General features: G+C 43.1%; 1 protein-coding gene across 12 annotated transcripts in view; it reads left to right on the top strand.

Annotated features, from left to right (window-relative positions):
• Positions 1–14862, top strand: part of TANC2 (tetratricopeptide repeat, ankyrin repeat and coiled-coil containing 2) — a 206680-nt gene that overhangs the window by 144309 nt on the left and 47509 nt on the right. For all 12 annotated transcript variants that reach the window (XM_077917511.1, XM_077917510.1, XM_077917513.1 and 9 more), the window contains 4 exons: positions 5316–5579; positions 11358–11483; positions 12452–12733; positions 13812–13945. In XM_077917511.1, coding sequence (XP_077773637.1) covers positions 5316–5579; positions 11358–11483; positions 12452–12733; positions 13812–13945 — 806 coding nt within the window. The remainder of the gene's footprint in view (positions 1–5315; positions 5580–11357; positions 11484–12451; positions 12734–13811; positions 13946–14862) is intronic.

The following is a 14862-nucleotide window of genomic DNA, read 5'->3' as shown; positions in this document are numbered from 1 at the left end:
AGTGGACTTTAGTCAATTAAAAGCATATGTCATAATAATTCATTAGTCTTTAAGGTACAACAAGACTCTTTGTCATTCTAACCTTTCTTTGGGGTAGAGTACCGGTATATCCATGGGATGCTCAGTAGATGAGCCCTCCAGTTAACTTGCAGAGCTTGTATCAAGAGAAGCAGTCTCTCAAAATAAATGTATTTCACAGAGTCATGATCAACTGCAGAATCCCTATCATAGTACAGTTTTGTTTCTCCTGTTAGCAACAAAGTGCAAAGCTTCTCCAGGTCCTTGTGCCAAGGTGCCAAGGGGACCTAACTGCTGTTGTCACCTTGGCTCAGAAATTTGCTTCCATCGGCAGTAACCCTGATTCCCAAAGTGTTCAGGAAAATCAGAATTGAGAGAGTAGATATAATCTGTGTTACCTCTCAGTAGTACCGGCTAGTGAAGCTATTGATGTGATACCAGAGAGACTTCCACTGGAGCACAATCTTATCAACTCAGGGACTGGCAAATGTCTGCCTCTTGGTTATCTGACAGAAATGATCTCAACAGCTTTCTACAACACAGTTTATGAAGTAATGTGGAAGGTGTGTATTTTGTAGTGCTGGAGGAAGAGAGCCATAGCTCTTTGTGCTTCTTTCAAGTAGAAGTTATAATTGCTTTAACTTGTCCTGTCTCTCCTCTGTTCCCCAAATCCTTAAAATACTTAACCAGCTTTTTAAAAGATGGAGTTTTGACATGGGAAAGAGGACAGGTTTATGTGTATCAATAGAGCACTATCTTGCCATATTCAACATTTTCTGTTGCCTCAGTAATAAAAGTTTTAGCTGCCAATTTCTTTGTGCAAGACATTTACCTCTCAACCCTTACTCTATTCTCTGCAGTAGAAAAGTTATCAAAATAATTCTAATATATACTTCCCCATTATAAATTGTTAGAATTTCTTGTTTGGAATAATGAAAGGCAAAAGGGTTGATACAAGTGTGTCTAGAAAACAGATTAGAGTTACCCTTTTCAGTGCAAGCTGTATTAAGAGCCATGTGTGAAGAATTCGCAATCAGGAGGAGACAAAGTACCAAAAAGAATGGAGTAAATTTTTGATTTATATAAGTGAGAACTGTACAAATTTGAAAACATTGGCAGGATTGAAGTAAATCTTATGTCATGTTGTAATATTTAATCAAAGAAACTGTGAATCATAGAATGGAATAGGAAAACTGGTGGAAGGGAAGGACGGAAGTCAACAGCTCTACGGAGCATAAAGTAGGATATATGTAATAAGATTTGATGTTTTATTGGTGTTGGTGGGTGTTGGTGGGTGATCTTAAAATCTCAATAAAAATTATTTTAAAAAACAAAACAAAAACACAAAGTAAATTCTAAACTAGCAAGCAAGTTTGTAGTATATTTGTTTCAAATGAGAAAAAAGAGAGATTTGTGCTCACCCAACACCATTCCTTTGATGAACCACATTTCTTTAACCAGAGGCTGCACCGGAGGAGTCTGTTCTTGCAGAAATATTCACTGCTTGGTTCATTTCCATGAGGATCACGTGAAAATTCTAATCAAATGCTCATTCAGGGATCTGTTTTGCTTCAGTGGCATCTTGGTAGGTCTGGCTCATAAGTCTCTCCAAATCCGCTGCAACTTCTCTCAGAGAGTCCTCCTTTTTCTTTCTTCCTCTTGTCATTCCTGCTCTGGTTCCTGGCCCACTCTGTCCGGTGGTTTGATCTAAACCTTTGATCAAAAGCCCTGAAGTCTTCATCTGGGGCCATCTCTTGCTGGACTTGAGAGGTTGAGCCATTCAGGCTAACTGCCAGTAGTTTCTGTTTCTTTCTGTCATCTCCATTTTACTGAGCATGGTCTCAATATGAGGCAGATATGCTTCTCAGACTGCCTGGCTTCCACCGGCTTGTGAATTAATCCTACTGTAAGAGATTTGATCCATCCCACCAAGGCCATTACACGAGGCTTTCACACAAGGTGAAAAGGTTTAAGGGTTTCCCCCTCACCAATGGCTACAACTAAATCTCCTTCAAGCCACTATTAGAATAGGTTGCACTTTCACTAGTCAGCAGCTATTCATATAGCTTTTTGCTCTAGTTTGCATTGGAAAGCCAGAAGGTAGATAAAGCCTGCTTATTTCCAGCGTCTGACTGTAGTACTCCAGTCCAAGCTCATTAGATACTCATACATCTTGTGGAATGTCTTAACCAGACTCAGATGGGATCTGTGCAGCTGGGCTTTTAGGTCAGCTTTGATCCCTTTAGCTGCTGAGCAAGCAAGGCTTTCACCTATTCCTGTGCAGCCTTCAGGGTTGCTTTAAGTCATCTTCATCTCCTAGTGGGATACCCTGATTCTACTAGAAGCGGTGCGGCAATTTTCTACATATTGGCTAAATCACATCACAACACAGTTTCTCCTGAAAGAAACCTTGCTCTACTTCTGACACTAGGGTTAAGCACTCCGTACTTTCTCAAGTATGAGAAATCCAGGGAACTGTACTATGGGATTTAGTTTCCTTTGAATGAAAGTACGCTACATACTTAAGTTGTCACTGAAGTATCTGTTTTATTTACAAGCATAGTAAAAGGAAATAGATTTCAAAAACAGGCAGTAAAACTGGTGACCCAAGGCAGCTCCCCAGCAGAAGCCAGTGCAGATGAACTCACATCTGCCTGGCTGCCTACCTCCATCTGTGTCCAGATCTGTCTGACCTCAGCATCTCTCCCCCATCTGCTTCTAGTGTGCATCCTGTCCTTCCTCTAAACTCTGATGGGTGCCTTATTTCAAAGGCATGGGAGAGGAAGTCCCTGGCTACCCATTGGTTTAACAATAGGTCCATTTGCGCTAATCAAGGCAGCCAAACTCATAACAAAGATTACTAATGGAAGCAATAGAAGCCTCAAAGGAAATTTGTTGCAAACTTAAGTTTATCGTTCTTAGATTTGCCGGTCCATGTTGAGTCTGCATATTATCTCACTTCAATTGCAGTTTCTCTCTGCCTCTCTCATAACCCATAAGGCAGAGATTTTCAACCATTTTGGGTCCACGGCTCCTTTGACCAGCTACATTCTTTCTGCACTGGATGCCTGCCCCCCAGCCCTCACACTTCCTTTCTAAAGAAAAGCTCTGGTAGGGTCCTAGAGTCCTCCTTCCTCCTTCCAAAGCATAGTTAGTGCGTTCCCAGATTTGGGAAGTGGTGGGAGGGTTCTAGGACCCTGCCGGAGCCTCTCTTTGGAAAGGGTGGGGCGTGGAGTGTCAAATTGTGCCGCCTGTGGGTTCCATGTCAGAGTACTCTTGCGGCCCACTTGGTATGAAAAGTTGGACTGCCCTTGTTTATAGCTTGCTAAGATAATTTCATATGGTGATGTATACACTAAGAGGATCTAGAAAAATCTAGTTGACCAGATTTGTGTAGGACGTTCCTCTGGTCAAGCTCATGATTGGGCTTAGATAATTGGTTTGTTTATTCCTTGGCTAGCTGCGAGCCAAACTGGACCTCATCATGCACACTCCACAATGTCTTTGACAGTGCGGTGGGCTCCAATCCCACCTCCAACTGTTCCCCTTCCACCCCACAAACTTCTTCCTTGCTTGCTCTCATTCCCCCATGTTTTTCCAAACTCCCTTCTAATGCATGATGCCGCCCATGTGCCTGGCTGCTAGATCCAGTGCAGAGGAGGCAATTTCAGGCCTCTCCTCACCCTCCACCCCAATCTCAAGTTCTGGTGCCTGTTGCACTGCTATGCAATGTACTGGATGCAAGCACACAGGGAAGTACAATGTGCTGGGAAGATGGAGAGTTGAGAGAAATGTCTATCACTTATTTCCTCACTCCTGCCTTCAGCCAAAGTAGCAGGAGCAGCCAAGTAAGTGGATGGAAAAGAAGGAGGCTTGGAGGATCATATGCATTGGGGGTGGCAGGGACATGGCTTGAGGGCTGTGAAGTGTTGAATTCTCCTTTGCCTCAGATTGAAATATAAACAGCAGAGAACAGACTCCAAATTTCATATTTCAGGGCTGGGTGATATAATGCCTGCATACACAGAAGCCCAGAGCCAATGGCTGGGAATCAACCAATGAGTCCTGTCAGCAGAATCCCTGTGCAAAGGCTCCTCTTTGCACAATGGGGATTCTCTCTCTTCCCCTGCTTACCCCCTCAAAATTGGTTTGGGGGAGTCAGGAAAGTGGGGATCATTTAATCTAGCAAGCTGAAATGCTTGCCCTGGCGGAACAAATTGCCTTCGTGCAGCGTTGAGTTCCACCCAGTGATTGTGTCCTGTTTGAATGATAGCTAAATTAACCCCGTTGGAGGTAATGTGAGAGAATGACAGAGAAGTGGGAAGTAGCCGTCATCTTGAGTTCACTGTAGCAACGAACAGATTGATGAACAGAACAGCTGAGAAGAAAAGTCAGGGCTCCTGTATATATTATGTTGTAAGAGCAAAACTTCTGCTTAATGATGAACTCCAGCAACTAACAGTTTGGCCTTTGTGACCTTCATGTTTCCTTAAATACAATTTGTGGTGTTACATTTTTCAAACTGCAAATCTATATTTGCATATTCATCTCCCCTGTAATTCCAAAACTTGCATTTATGTGGCAGAATAGTTGCCATATGTCATCTTATATTCTGTTTCTGATTGTCAAGGGGAAATATACTTGCTTGCCTAGCCACAGTAGACAAACACTCATGCATAAGAGGAAGGGGGATGTATCAGCAGACTGAACTTCAAGGTTTGCAGAAAACAAAACAAATAAAACCTGAAAGGTATCAGCAAAGATCCTGGTCTTTCTCATTTAGTTGTTGTTGTTTTTTTGCAAAATTCAGAGCAAGTGCAAATAATTGTCCATATTGCAGGTTGGAAGGGCATATATCTGGGAGAGAGTGGCTTAACTGCAACATTTTGTTGTGCGGACCAATTTGGATTCCATAATCTTTGAATTTACAGTTCACTTTTTGGTATCTAAATGCAATGCAAAATTATATTAGGGTTGTCAGATTGTTAACTGAGAGACCTCACCTAAAATTTGTACCTGAAGGCTCTGCAGCACCACCTCTCTGCTCTAGCCTTAACACTGTTTGTCCCATCGCTCACCAGAGATCTAGGCTTGCCCCACAGCAGACAGGAGTGGATAGTATACAGATCAGCAGTGGGGTAGCAGGCCAGAAAGTGCAATGGCTGCATTCATACTCTTATAAGGCAGCTGAAGAAATAGACATGGTTGAACCATGGCAATCCTTGCCTTCATCTGTAGAGTCACACTTGAATTAACTGCCTCCTTTGTTATTCATGTTCTCTGTTTGTTTGTTACAGCAACACTGACAAGCTATTCTGAAAATATGGATCGTGCTAAGTATGGAGGGGAAAGCAGTAAAGAATTAGGATCTGGAGGAAACTTGAAACCTTGGCAGTCTCAAAAATCCAGCATAGACTCTTGTTTATATCGAGTGGATGAAAACATGACGGCCTCTACATACAGTTTGAACAAGATCCCTGAAAGGAACTTAGAGACTGTTTTATCCCAGTCAGTACAATCCATTCCACTCTACCTTATGCCTCGCCCAAACTCTGTAGCAGGTAAGAAATTCTCATTAAGTCCTAAGGTAAATTGTAATTAATGGTGAGCCAGAAACTCGTTACTTACATTTTTATCACCCTTGTAAAAATTGTGTGAATGCTTCAGGTGTTTAAGATATTATTTCTGAAATAACATCCCACACTAATTTTACATTTCAAGTTATCGAGTGTCTCCTAGTTTTGTGTCCCATGGATCCTGCCTATCTCTACCTCAGTTGTGTTCTTGGCCATGAGAAACTTGCTGAAGGATTACACAAAGCAACATCTCCACTCTTGATAGTTTCAGAAGTACTTGCACAATGTCACTTGCTCTTTGTTTAATTTAACCCTCATATTTAATTAAATCACATAAACTTCTAAATGTGCTAATGAGAGATTAATGAAAAGCTGCTAAAGAGTGATGCTGCGTGAACCAAGTAGTGAAATTGGGAGCGGAGGGGAGCCAAAATAAGTCTGTACAAGGCCACTGTTTGCAAAACTACGAACTCTAATCTTCTGTCATTTCCCCTACTGCTAGCAACAACTTTAATCCAATCTGGGTCTGCCTTACTTCCAACTAGCTGCAAGTCAAACATTTCTATTGGGTAGTCGCCAATCCTAAATTGACGAGTAACTCCCTAGAAGAATTTCACATGCAGGCATCGACCATTTTAGGCGCATCCATGTTGGGTGAAGACGCCAAGGCCGGTGCCTCCACCCCAACAAAGCATTGCCCAGGATTCATCACTCCTGTCCCATCAGGGTGATGTGACCCATATCTAAGGACATGAGCACACAACTAGCAGAGTCCAAACAGAAGCTTACCCTTGAGGAGTAACATCTAAGCCTAATTTATTGCAAATTAAATCAAACGTAACAGAACAAAGAAAAACATGGCTTCTTTCTCTGTTTTTCTTCCTTGGGGAGAGAACTGCAAAAACAATAGCTATACAGTGGTGCCTCGCAAGACGAAATTAATCCGTTCCGCGAGTCTCTTCGTCTTGCGGTTTTTTCGTCTTGCGAAGCACGGCTATTAGCGGCTATTAGCGGCTTAGCGGCTATTAACGCCTTAGCGGCTTTAAGAAAAAGGAAACAAACTCGCAAGACGTTTCGTCTTGCGAAGCAAGCCCATAGGGAAATTCGTCTTGCGGAATGACTCAAAAAACGGAAAACCCTTTCGTCTAGCGAGTTTTTCGTCTTGTGAGGCATTCGTCTTGTGGGGATCACCACTGTACAGAGCGGAAACAGTGTATCTCCCTTCCTGCTCACAAGACTCCAATAATCAGTGCTCGAATGTAAACAGACATGTGACATGTAACAATCCCACACATCTGCAGCACGGGAGGAATGGAATTCTCAACAGTCCAATTGATGTATGATTGCTGACACGTGGGTCCTTTTGGACCCAGAAGAGGGTAGAACCGGGGTGGTAGTGGTGTAATGGGGTGCAATGGGGGTAGGGCATGCTTATGTCCATTCAGCAGATGCACACGGGAGCTAGGAACAGAACCCACACACAAAATGGTTGGTGCTTGTAGTAACAGACCTCAAGTGGTACCCGGAGAACCACAAACGGTTTATATCAGTGATATTGCAGAAAATAATAGATACTGGTTTGGGACACAGATTTGCTGAGCTTGTAAGCTTGGGAGAGGTGCCTATCAAACATTGCTTTCTTCATAATTTGCCTGCGGCTGAGAAATGAAATTCTCCACATGGGTGGGGGACATTTCTTCCCAGATGTCTCAGTGCTGGACGCAGAGGCACTGGAGAAAAGTCTTTTGTTTCATTATAAAGGAGAGGTGAAAACATAAGCTAGTGTAGGGGTTCCCAAACTGTGGTCCATGGACCACCAGTGGTCTACAAAATTCATACAAGTGGTCCACAGTGCGTTGATAAAAAGGACAATTAACAATCATACAGCATCTAGTGCACTACAATTACTACAACAGGCAGGAAAAACAGCTAAATGGTCTTCCAGGACCCTCAGCAATTTTCAGGTGGTCCATGAAGGAAATGTTTGGGAATCGCTGAGCTAGGGGAAGCTAGCAAAGCCTGTAATAAAATGATTTGCAAATGCTATTGGTTGCTTGAGTTAGGAAGCTTCCTAGAACTTACTTGGTTAAACAAGCCTAAAGGCTGCGTAGCTTTCCCCCCCTCGAAGTTTGAGAGCATCACTAGACTTGCTCACCTTGTCTGTAAATCTTAAACATCCCCCTTTGGGGCAGGGTGCACTTGTTTTAGAGCTGAAATTAATATTCAGGGCTTAGGACAAAAGATAGGTGGGATTTTGAACCAATCTGATATAGTACATTAAAAGTCAATTTAAAATAGCTGGTGACTCATTTCCAACCTGAACTGAGGGAAGTTTGCCCACCCCTAGTTTATATCACAAGGGCTTTATAGAATCATTAAGTACCCTTAATCCTAGTTAAGCTATATTTCCTTCACTCTTGGAAAGTCTTATCACAAGCGCTGCTTCCCCTTTTCTTTTGCAATAACTTGTGATTAAGTGTTACCTGGAAACTAAATCTGACTGCATGACCTGAAGACACACGATCCAGAAGTCTTGCTAAAGTTGAGCAAGCTTGGATATGGTATGATTTCGTGGGGAAAAGTCATGATATCAGTGAAATAAAATGCAGTGGTGCCTCGCAAGACAAAATTAATCCGTTCCGCGAGTCTCTTCGTGTTGCGGTTTTTTCGTCTTGCGAAGCACGGCTATTAGCGGCTTAGCGGCTATTAGCGGCTTAGCGGCTATTAACGGCTTAGCGGTTTTCAGAAAAAGGAAACAAACTCGCAAGAACTTGCAAGACGTTTCGTCTTGCAAAGCAAGCCCATAGGGAAATTCGTCTTGCGGAACGACTCAAAAAATGGAAAACCCTTTCGTCTAGCGAGTTTTTCATCTTGCGAGGCATTCGTCTTGCGGGGCACCACTGTGTTTATCTCAGCAGCACCCCTCCAGACTCCAATGGACCCTAGACTGCAAGGCATTGGCTAATATAAATGGGGGGCGGGCAGTAAAAGGTTTAATATTGTAGGCTATACTGCTATCTAGATCCTGATAACTTTCATTTCTCCAGTCTTTGCCACCCTCAGCTGTCTGAAGATCTCCTGCTCCCTTAAACAGTTCCAGCTCACCTTTCCTCTCTTGCTATCCTCCTCCCAGAGCACCTTACTTCTTTCAAAGACCCCCTCAAAATCTACTTTTTTGTGAAGCCTTTGACACAGTAGCCTGGTTTGCATGTAATGCTGAGTTAAACCGGCTTACCTTGAGCAAGAAAATTCTGGCCACCTGGCTGATCCCTCGCTCCTCTGCCTCCTTCACTATCAGGAGCTAAGTGATTTGGCTTAGCGGTATGTCTGAAACGGGGCTTGTGATTTGTCTCACTCCAGACAAGCCATGATCTGTAACCAAGCTTTGTTCATGGCTTGCCATTTGTGGTTTGCTTGGGAGAGACAAGTCCCAAGCACGGATTTGCTTGTGATGATAAGCTCCTGGCTTAGCTCTTCGTACCACAGCAGCAGGGAGAGAGAGGAGCGAAGCAGCTGCCAGTTTTACATTGTGTGATCAAGGCCACTCTCCTAGTTCTTGTGCCTTACTGTACCTAAGCCTAAGTATCTTTAACTGAAGTAACACATATTCTTTTCCTGTTTTCCTCTGCCTGCCTCCACTTCCCTCTCCTTCCTTTGTTGTCTCCATTGTGTCTAATTATAGATTATATCCCTTTGGCAAAAGGACATCGCCTCTTGTAACTCAGCAAAGCAAAATGCATACCAATTATGCTGTATAAATCAGTCATCTTCATTGCCCAAAATAGCCTCATATCTATAGAAATCTTTGACATGCTTCTTAGGACAAAGAGGTCATTTTTCTTTCCTTTGACCATAACTGTTCTCCATATATTCTCCACCTTTCTGCTGAAATAATACTTCATCGTTTTTATTTTTATTTTACTGTGGAACTGTTCAAAACAACATTTTAAAAGCATCTAAGCAATTTGTTTATTGTATTTATTCGTTCAATAAAAACTCAAAGTATTTTACAAAATGCAAATGCAAGTGACACCTTTGCTTTGTGTGGTTGTATATTATACTTAAAATTACATATACATTCTGTGCTGGTTTTCTTTTTCCTGTTCCACGCAATCTGAATACCTCTCTTGCAGTTCTCTTTTGTGGGCTGAGTAAAAGGAAAATATAGACTGAGTGATTTTTGTGTGCATTGGATTTTAAGTATTTTGCATTGTTAGTGACTGAAGCCATTCAGCATTCCTTAATTTCAGCTGAGAATATTTACAGTGTACAACATCATTGTTTTCTATGTAAGCCTTCTAAAGAACTAATCAGGCTAAAGGTACATTACAGTATGCTGCTATATCATTTTATTCTCACAACAGCCCTTTGAAGTTGGCCAGGTGGAGAAATAATTACTTGCTCCAGGCTGTAGTTTATGGGTGAGAAGGTATTTTTGACCTGTGGTTTCTCTGTAACATATATTTTAGCCTTATGAACAAAGAGCTGCCTCCACCTAGTTATCAGGGTTGAAATGCATCTATTTTCAGGCATTGCATACACCTACCATTAGGTGACATGAAGGCATTTTATAGCCGGATGGAAGTATTCATGGCAATGAAGTGTTTGCCTCATCAAACTGCAAAAGGGTCAGTGAGAGAGCTGGGAATCTATTTACCGCAAGGTTTCAGGCTCCAATATACTCATAAACAAATCCCAGGAAAGGAAGGTCCAACTCTGTATGAACTCTAGATATAGTACCTGACATGATATATATTCTCTTGGAACTACTCAATCTAGGGCCAAAGAAATAAACAAGTGGCTACTTTTAGGTCATTTTGCTTTACATTTCTATCTTTTTCTAAATTAATAGATATTAACATTCTAATAAGCATGACCAACATATCTGATGAAGAGTTTTTGTTGACTTTTCTTTGGTCCTGTGTTAAAGAGCATGAATTATTTGCTTTGATCCAATGAGCACAGCTCAGATGCTATACACCAGGGGTGGACACCCTCCAACCTGTAGGCCAAATTAAACCTGCCAGTCCCTGGAGGTTGGCCCACCCAACAGTTTTGGGCAAAGCATGCCCACGTTTGTGGGCCTGGCATATATGAAAGTTCAAACCGCAGGTTAAGGAAGAAGAATCTCCAGCGCACTTTCGGTATGCCTCTGATTCTTCCTTTTGAAGACGAAACACTACACTTTTGAATATGGTGCCTTTTCCCGTCGCCCTTCAATATGTATTGAATGAAGAGTGCTGTATATTTACTATAATGTCTTAATACCAATCCCAAAATCCCTCGTACCTACGGGACTGCCTCTCCCGTTATGCCCCACGGAGAGCCTCAAGGTCCATAAATAGCAACACCCTAGTGGTCCCAGGCCCTAAGGAAGTTAGATTAGCTTCAACCAGAGCCAGAGCCTTTTCAACACTGGCTCCCGCCTGGTGGAACGCTCTGCCTCATGAGACCAGGGCCCTGCAGGATCTGATCTCTTTCCGCAGGGCCTGTAAGACAGAGTTGTTCCGCCTGGCCTTTGGCTTGGAGCCAATTTGATTCCCTCCCCCTCTTTCTTTTTTCTTTTTCCTTTCTCCTCCTGCAATGAGGTTTCAGTATTTTAATGTTGTATTTTAATTTTGTTTTTAAGTTGTATTCATTCAATTTGTTTTTATTATTGCTTGTTAGCCGCCCTGAGCCCGGCCTTGGCTGGGGAGGGCAGGGTATAAATAAAATTTATTATTATTATTCGTGTGTCTCATCAAGCATTCTATTCATTGGCAGCCACAAGCTCAGCCCATTTAGAAGATCTAGCTTATCTAGATGAACAGAGGCATGCTCCCCTACGAACATCTCTGCGGATGCCTCGCCAGAGTATGGCTGGTGCTCGCACACAACAGGACCTAAGAGGTAAGCATTATGTGTGTGCAGCTGTGACATATCCCGGGGTCTTTAGCAGCTACCACCCTAGTACAGATGCCTACTGAAAGTGTCAACATTCTGAGAAGGAGCCTAGAGCAGTCTGGGCTATCTCTGGCTGTGCTACAGTAAGTTATCCCGAGCTATCCAAAACATAATTGGAGTTGCTTTAAAGCAGGGTTTCCCAAACTTGGGTCGCCATTTGTTTTTGGACTACAATTCCCATCATTCCTGACTTGCTGGCTAGGGATGATGGGAGTTGTAGTCCAAAAAATAAACACCAAAAAAACAAAACAAACAAAAAACCAGCTGAAGACCCAAGTTTGGGAAATCCCGCTTTAAAGTAGTAAGATTTGAATAAAAAATATTTACCACTTTTTTGGCCACTAATAGGACAGTATAAATGGTGCTATCCACATACAGTATGAGAACTTATATGTACTGGGGGATTCCCCAGCTATGGCAAAAAAAGACTGTATATTAAGAAAGATTACTTTATATATTTTAAAAAGAGGCAGAGAGAGAAACCTTTTCAAATGTATGTGTGGTGGTGGGTGGTGGGTGGGCCTTTGTATCTGCAGTGTCCTTCCCATAGTAACAGAATCTTAAAAACAGTTAAAAGCGCCATAATTATTGAAAGACAGAGCAGAATATACAAAATAGAGGAAGGGAAATCTGCCCACCCCTGTTTTTATAGTCGGTGTTCAAAAACTGAAGGTGGCATGAGGCCGTTGGGGACCTTCCCCCCCCCCCGACCCTTCCCATCGAATTACATTTCCTTCTGCCTTTTTTGAAATTTCCCAACTTCTCTGTATTTGAATAGAGCAGTGCTATAGTAGCGAGTGATACCTAAGTTCAAATGGATCCCTTGAAAAGCACACCATTGTTCAGGACTAGAAGGTGGCACTCGGCGCTTCCTAGTTACTGAATTGTACACATGTTTTTCCCCCCCTTTGCAGTACGCTTTGCACCTTACAGACCTCCTGACATCTCTCTGAAACCGCTGCTTTTTGAGGTGCCCAGCATCACCACAGAATCTGTATTTGTTGGCCGGGACTGGGTGTTCCAAGAGATAGATGTAAAATTGCAGAGTGCTGATGCCAGTGTGAACAGAGGTGTGGTGATCGTTGGAAATATAGGCTTTGGCAAGACAGCAATCATCTCCAGACTGGTTGCGCTGAGCTGCCATGGCACACGGATGAGGCAGATTGCTTCTGACAGCCCCCACGCATCCCCAAAACGTAAGTGAAGAGATGTACTAACTGGATAAATCTGTTGTGTGCTTATATAGGTTAAGGTAAAGGTAAAGGGACCCCTGACCATTAGGTCCAGTCATGACCGACTCTCGCTTTATTGGCCGAGGGAGCCGGCGTACAGTTTCCGGGTCATATGGCCAGCATGACGAAGCCGCTTCTGGCGAACCAGAGCAGCGCATGGAAACGCTGTTTACCTTTCCGCCAGAGTGGTACCTATTGATCTACTTGCACTTTGACGTCCTTTCTTACTGCTAGGTGGGCAGGAGCAGGGACCAAACAACGGGAGCTCACTATATAGGTACATATTATCTAATGGAGATGTGCTCCTGTATCCTGTACGCAAGCAGGTTGGGACAGTTCCTTGCATTTGTAGGTGTGAGAAATTATAGGGATTCTGAACTATTCATTTTCCAGTCATATACTATAAGAGCTTGGAATTGCTATAAATTCAGCTTTTATTTCCATTGAATCTAGACTTGTCTTTCCACTTACTACCGCTCAGATAAGAGTGCTGGCAGCTATCTGCCTATATACTGAAACATTTGGGTGCCAATCTTTACAATGAGGACAGATGCAAAGAGTTCTTAGTGACTTCTCCACAATTAAGACTTCTTCCTCTGGAAATCATACTGAGTTCAAGCCAGAGGATGATTTGGAAAGCTATTTTTAGTGGCCAGGAACATATGTCAGCTTGGGTTTATTTAATGTACAAAGCTTTGAATAGGTTTGGTAGTACTTATGCATCAAGAGCCTTCAGGGTGACATAAAAAGCCTAATAGAAAAGTGCTTTTATTGATGGTGGAGAGGTACTGTGGTAATTTCATTCTGGGGACTGTAGGCTATTCTAGTTTTATATGGTGCCATTTTGGCTGCATTGCCTTAATGTCCAGCTGCCCACTCCTATATTCCTTTATTTGACTCCTGTTTTTCCATGACCTGCTGTTTACAAATGTTGGCTTGTGTAAGGGAAATCGAGCTGTCCTTCTAGGGTTCATAGATGTGATTTGCTTGCTTCTCACTCTTTCCAGTCTAAGTCCATCTTTCCGCCTTTTCTGCATTGCAGATGTTGATGCAAACAGAGAGCTCCCCCTCACTCAACCACCTTCTGCTCACTCTTCTATCACAAGTGGAAGCTGCCCTGGAACCCCAGAAATGCGCAGACGTCAGGAGGAGGCTATGAGGAGGCTTGCTGCCCAGGTATTACTTCCCCACCCAAACTTTTCATTCTGTTTTTCTTTCATATGGATGAAGCAAACCAAGGGAAAGGAATAGTGTACTTTAAGTCCTGCTACAGATACTTAACAACTATTTATTACACTATAAGGTAAAGGTAAAGGGGCCCCTGACCATTAGGTCCAGTCGTGGCCGACTCTGGAGTTGTGGCGCTCATCTCGCTTTATTGGCTGAGGGAGCCGGTGTACAGCTTCCGGGGCATGTGGCCAGCATGACTAAGCCGCTTCTGGTGAACCAGAGCAGCGCACAGAAACGCTGTTTACCTTCCCTCTGGAGCGGTACCTATTTATCTACTTGCACTTTGACGTGCTTTCGAACTGCTAGGTGGGCAGGAGCAGGGACCGAGCAATGGGAGCTCACCCCATTGCGGGGATTCGAACTGCCGACCTTCTGATCGGCAAGTCCTAGGCTCTGTGGTTTAACCCACAGCGCCACCCGCGTCCCTTTATTACGCTATGGCCATGCTAAAATTCCAAAAATATTCCTTCTGCTTGCACAGAGGTTCCACTAATGTCAGAAGATCTCTTCCACCTCTTGGGGTTATTCCTTCACCAGTGTTGAGTGGGAAGTCTTTCCTGCAATGTGATACTATGAAGATACTTGCAAATGCTCCCTTTCTTTGGTGGTTGGCTGGTTTGTTCTGAACAATGAAGTCACTGTGTGGAAGTATTGCTAAGTTAAATGACCACTGTTTTGTTTTTGTGGGAGGGGAAAGAGTTTAAAATACACAACTGCATCAAACCATTATGTAACCCAGTGTTTCCCAAACTTGACTATCCAGCTATTTTGGGACTACAGTTCCCATCATCCCTAACCATTGGCCCTGCTAGCTAGGGATGATGGGAGTTGTAGTCCAAAACCAGCTGGAGACACAAGTTTGG

This window comes from Podarcis muralis, chromosome 13 (assembly GCF_964188315.1).
Source record: "Podarcis muralis chromosome 13, rPodMur119.hap1.1, whole genome shotgun sequence".
Lineage (NCBI taxonomy): Eukaryota > Metazoa > Chordata > Lepidosauria > Squamata > Lacertidae > Podarcis > Podarcis muralis.
Note: the sequence above shows the minus strand (reverse complement) of the source record. Positions and strands in the feature narration are given on the sequence as shown.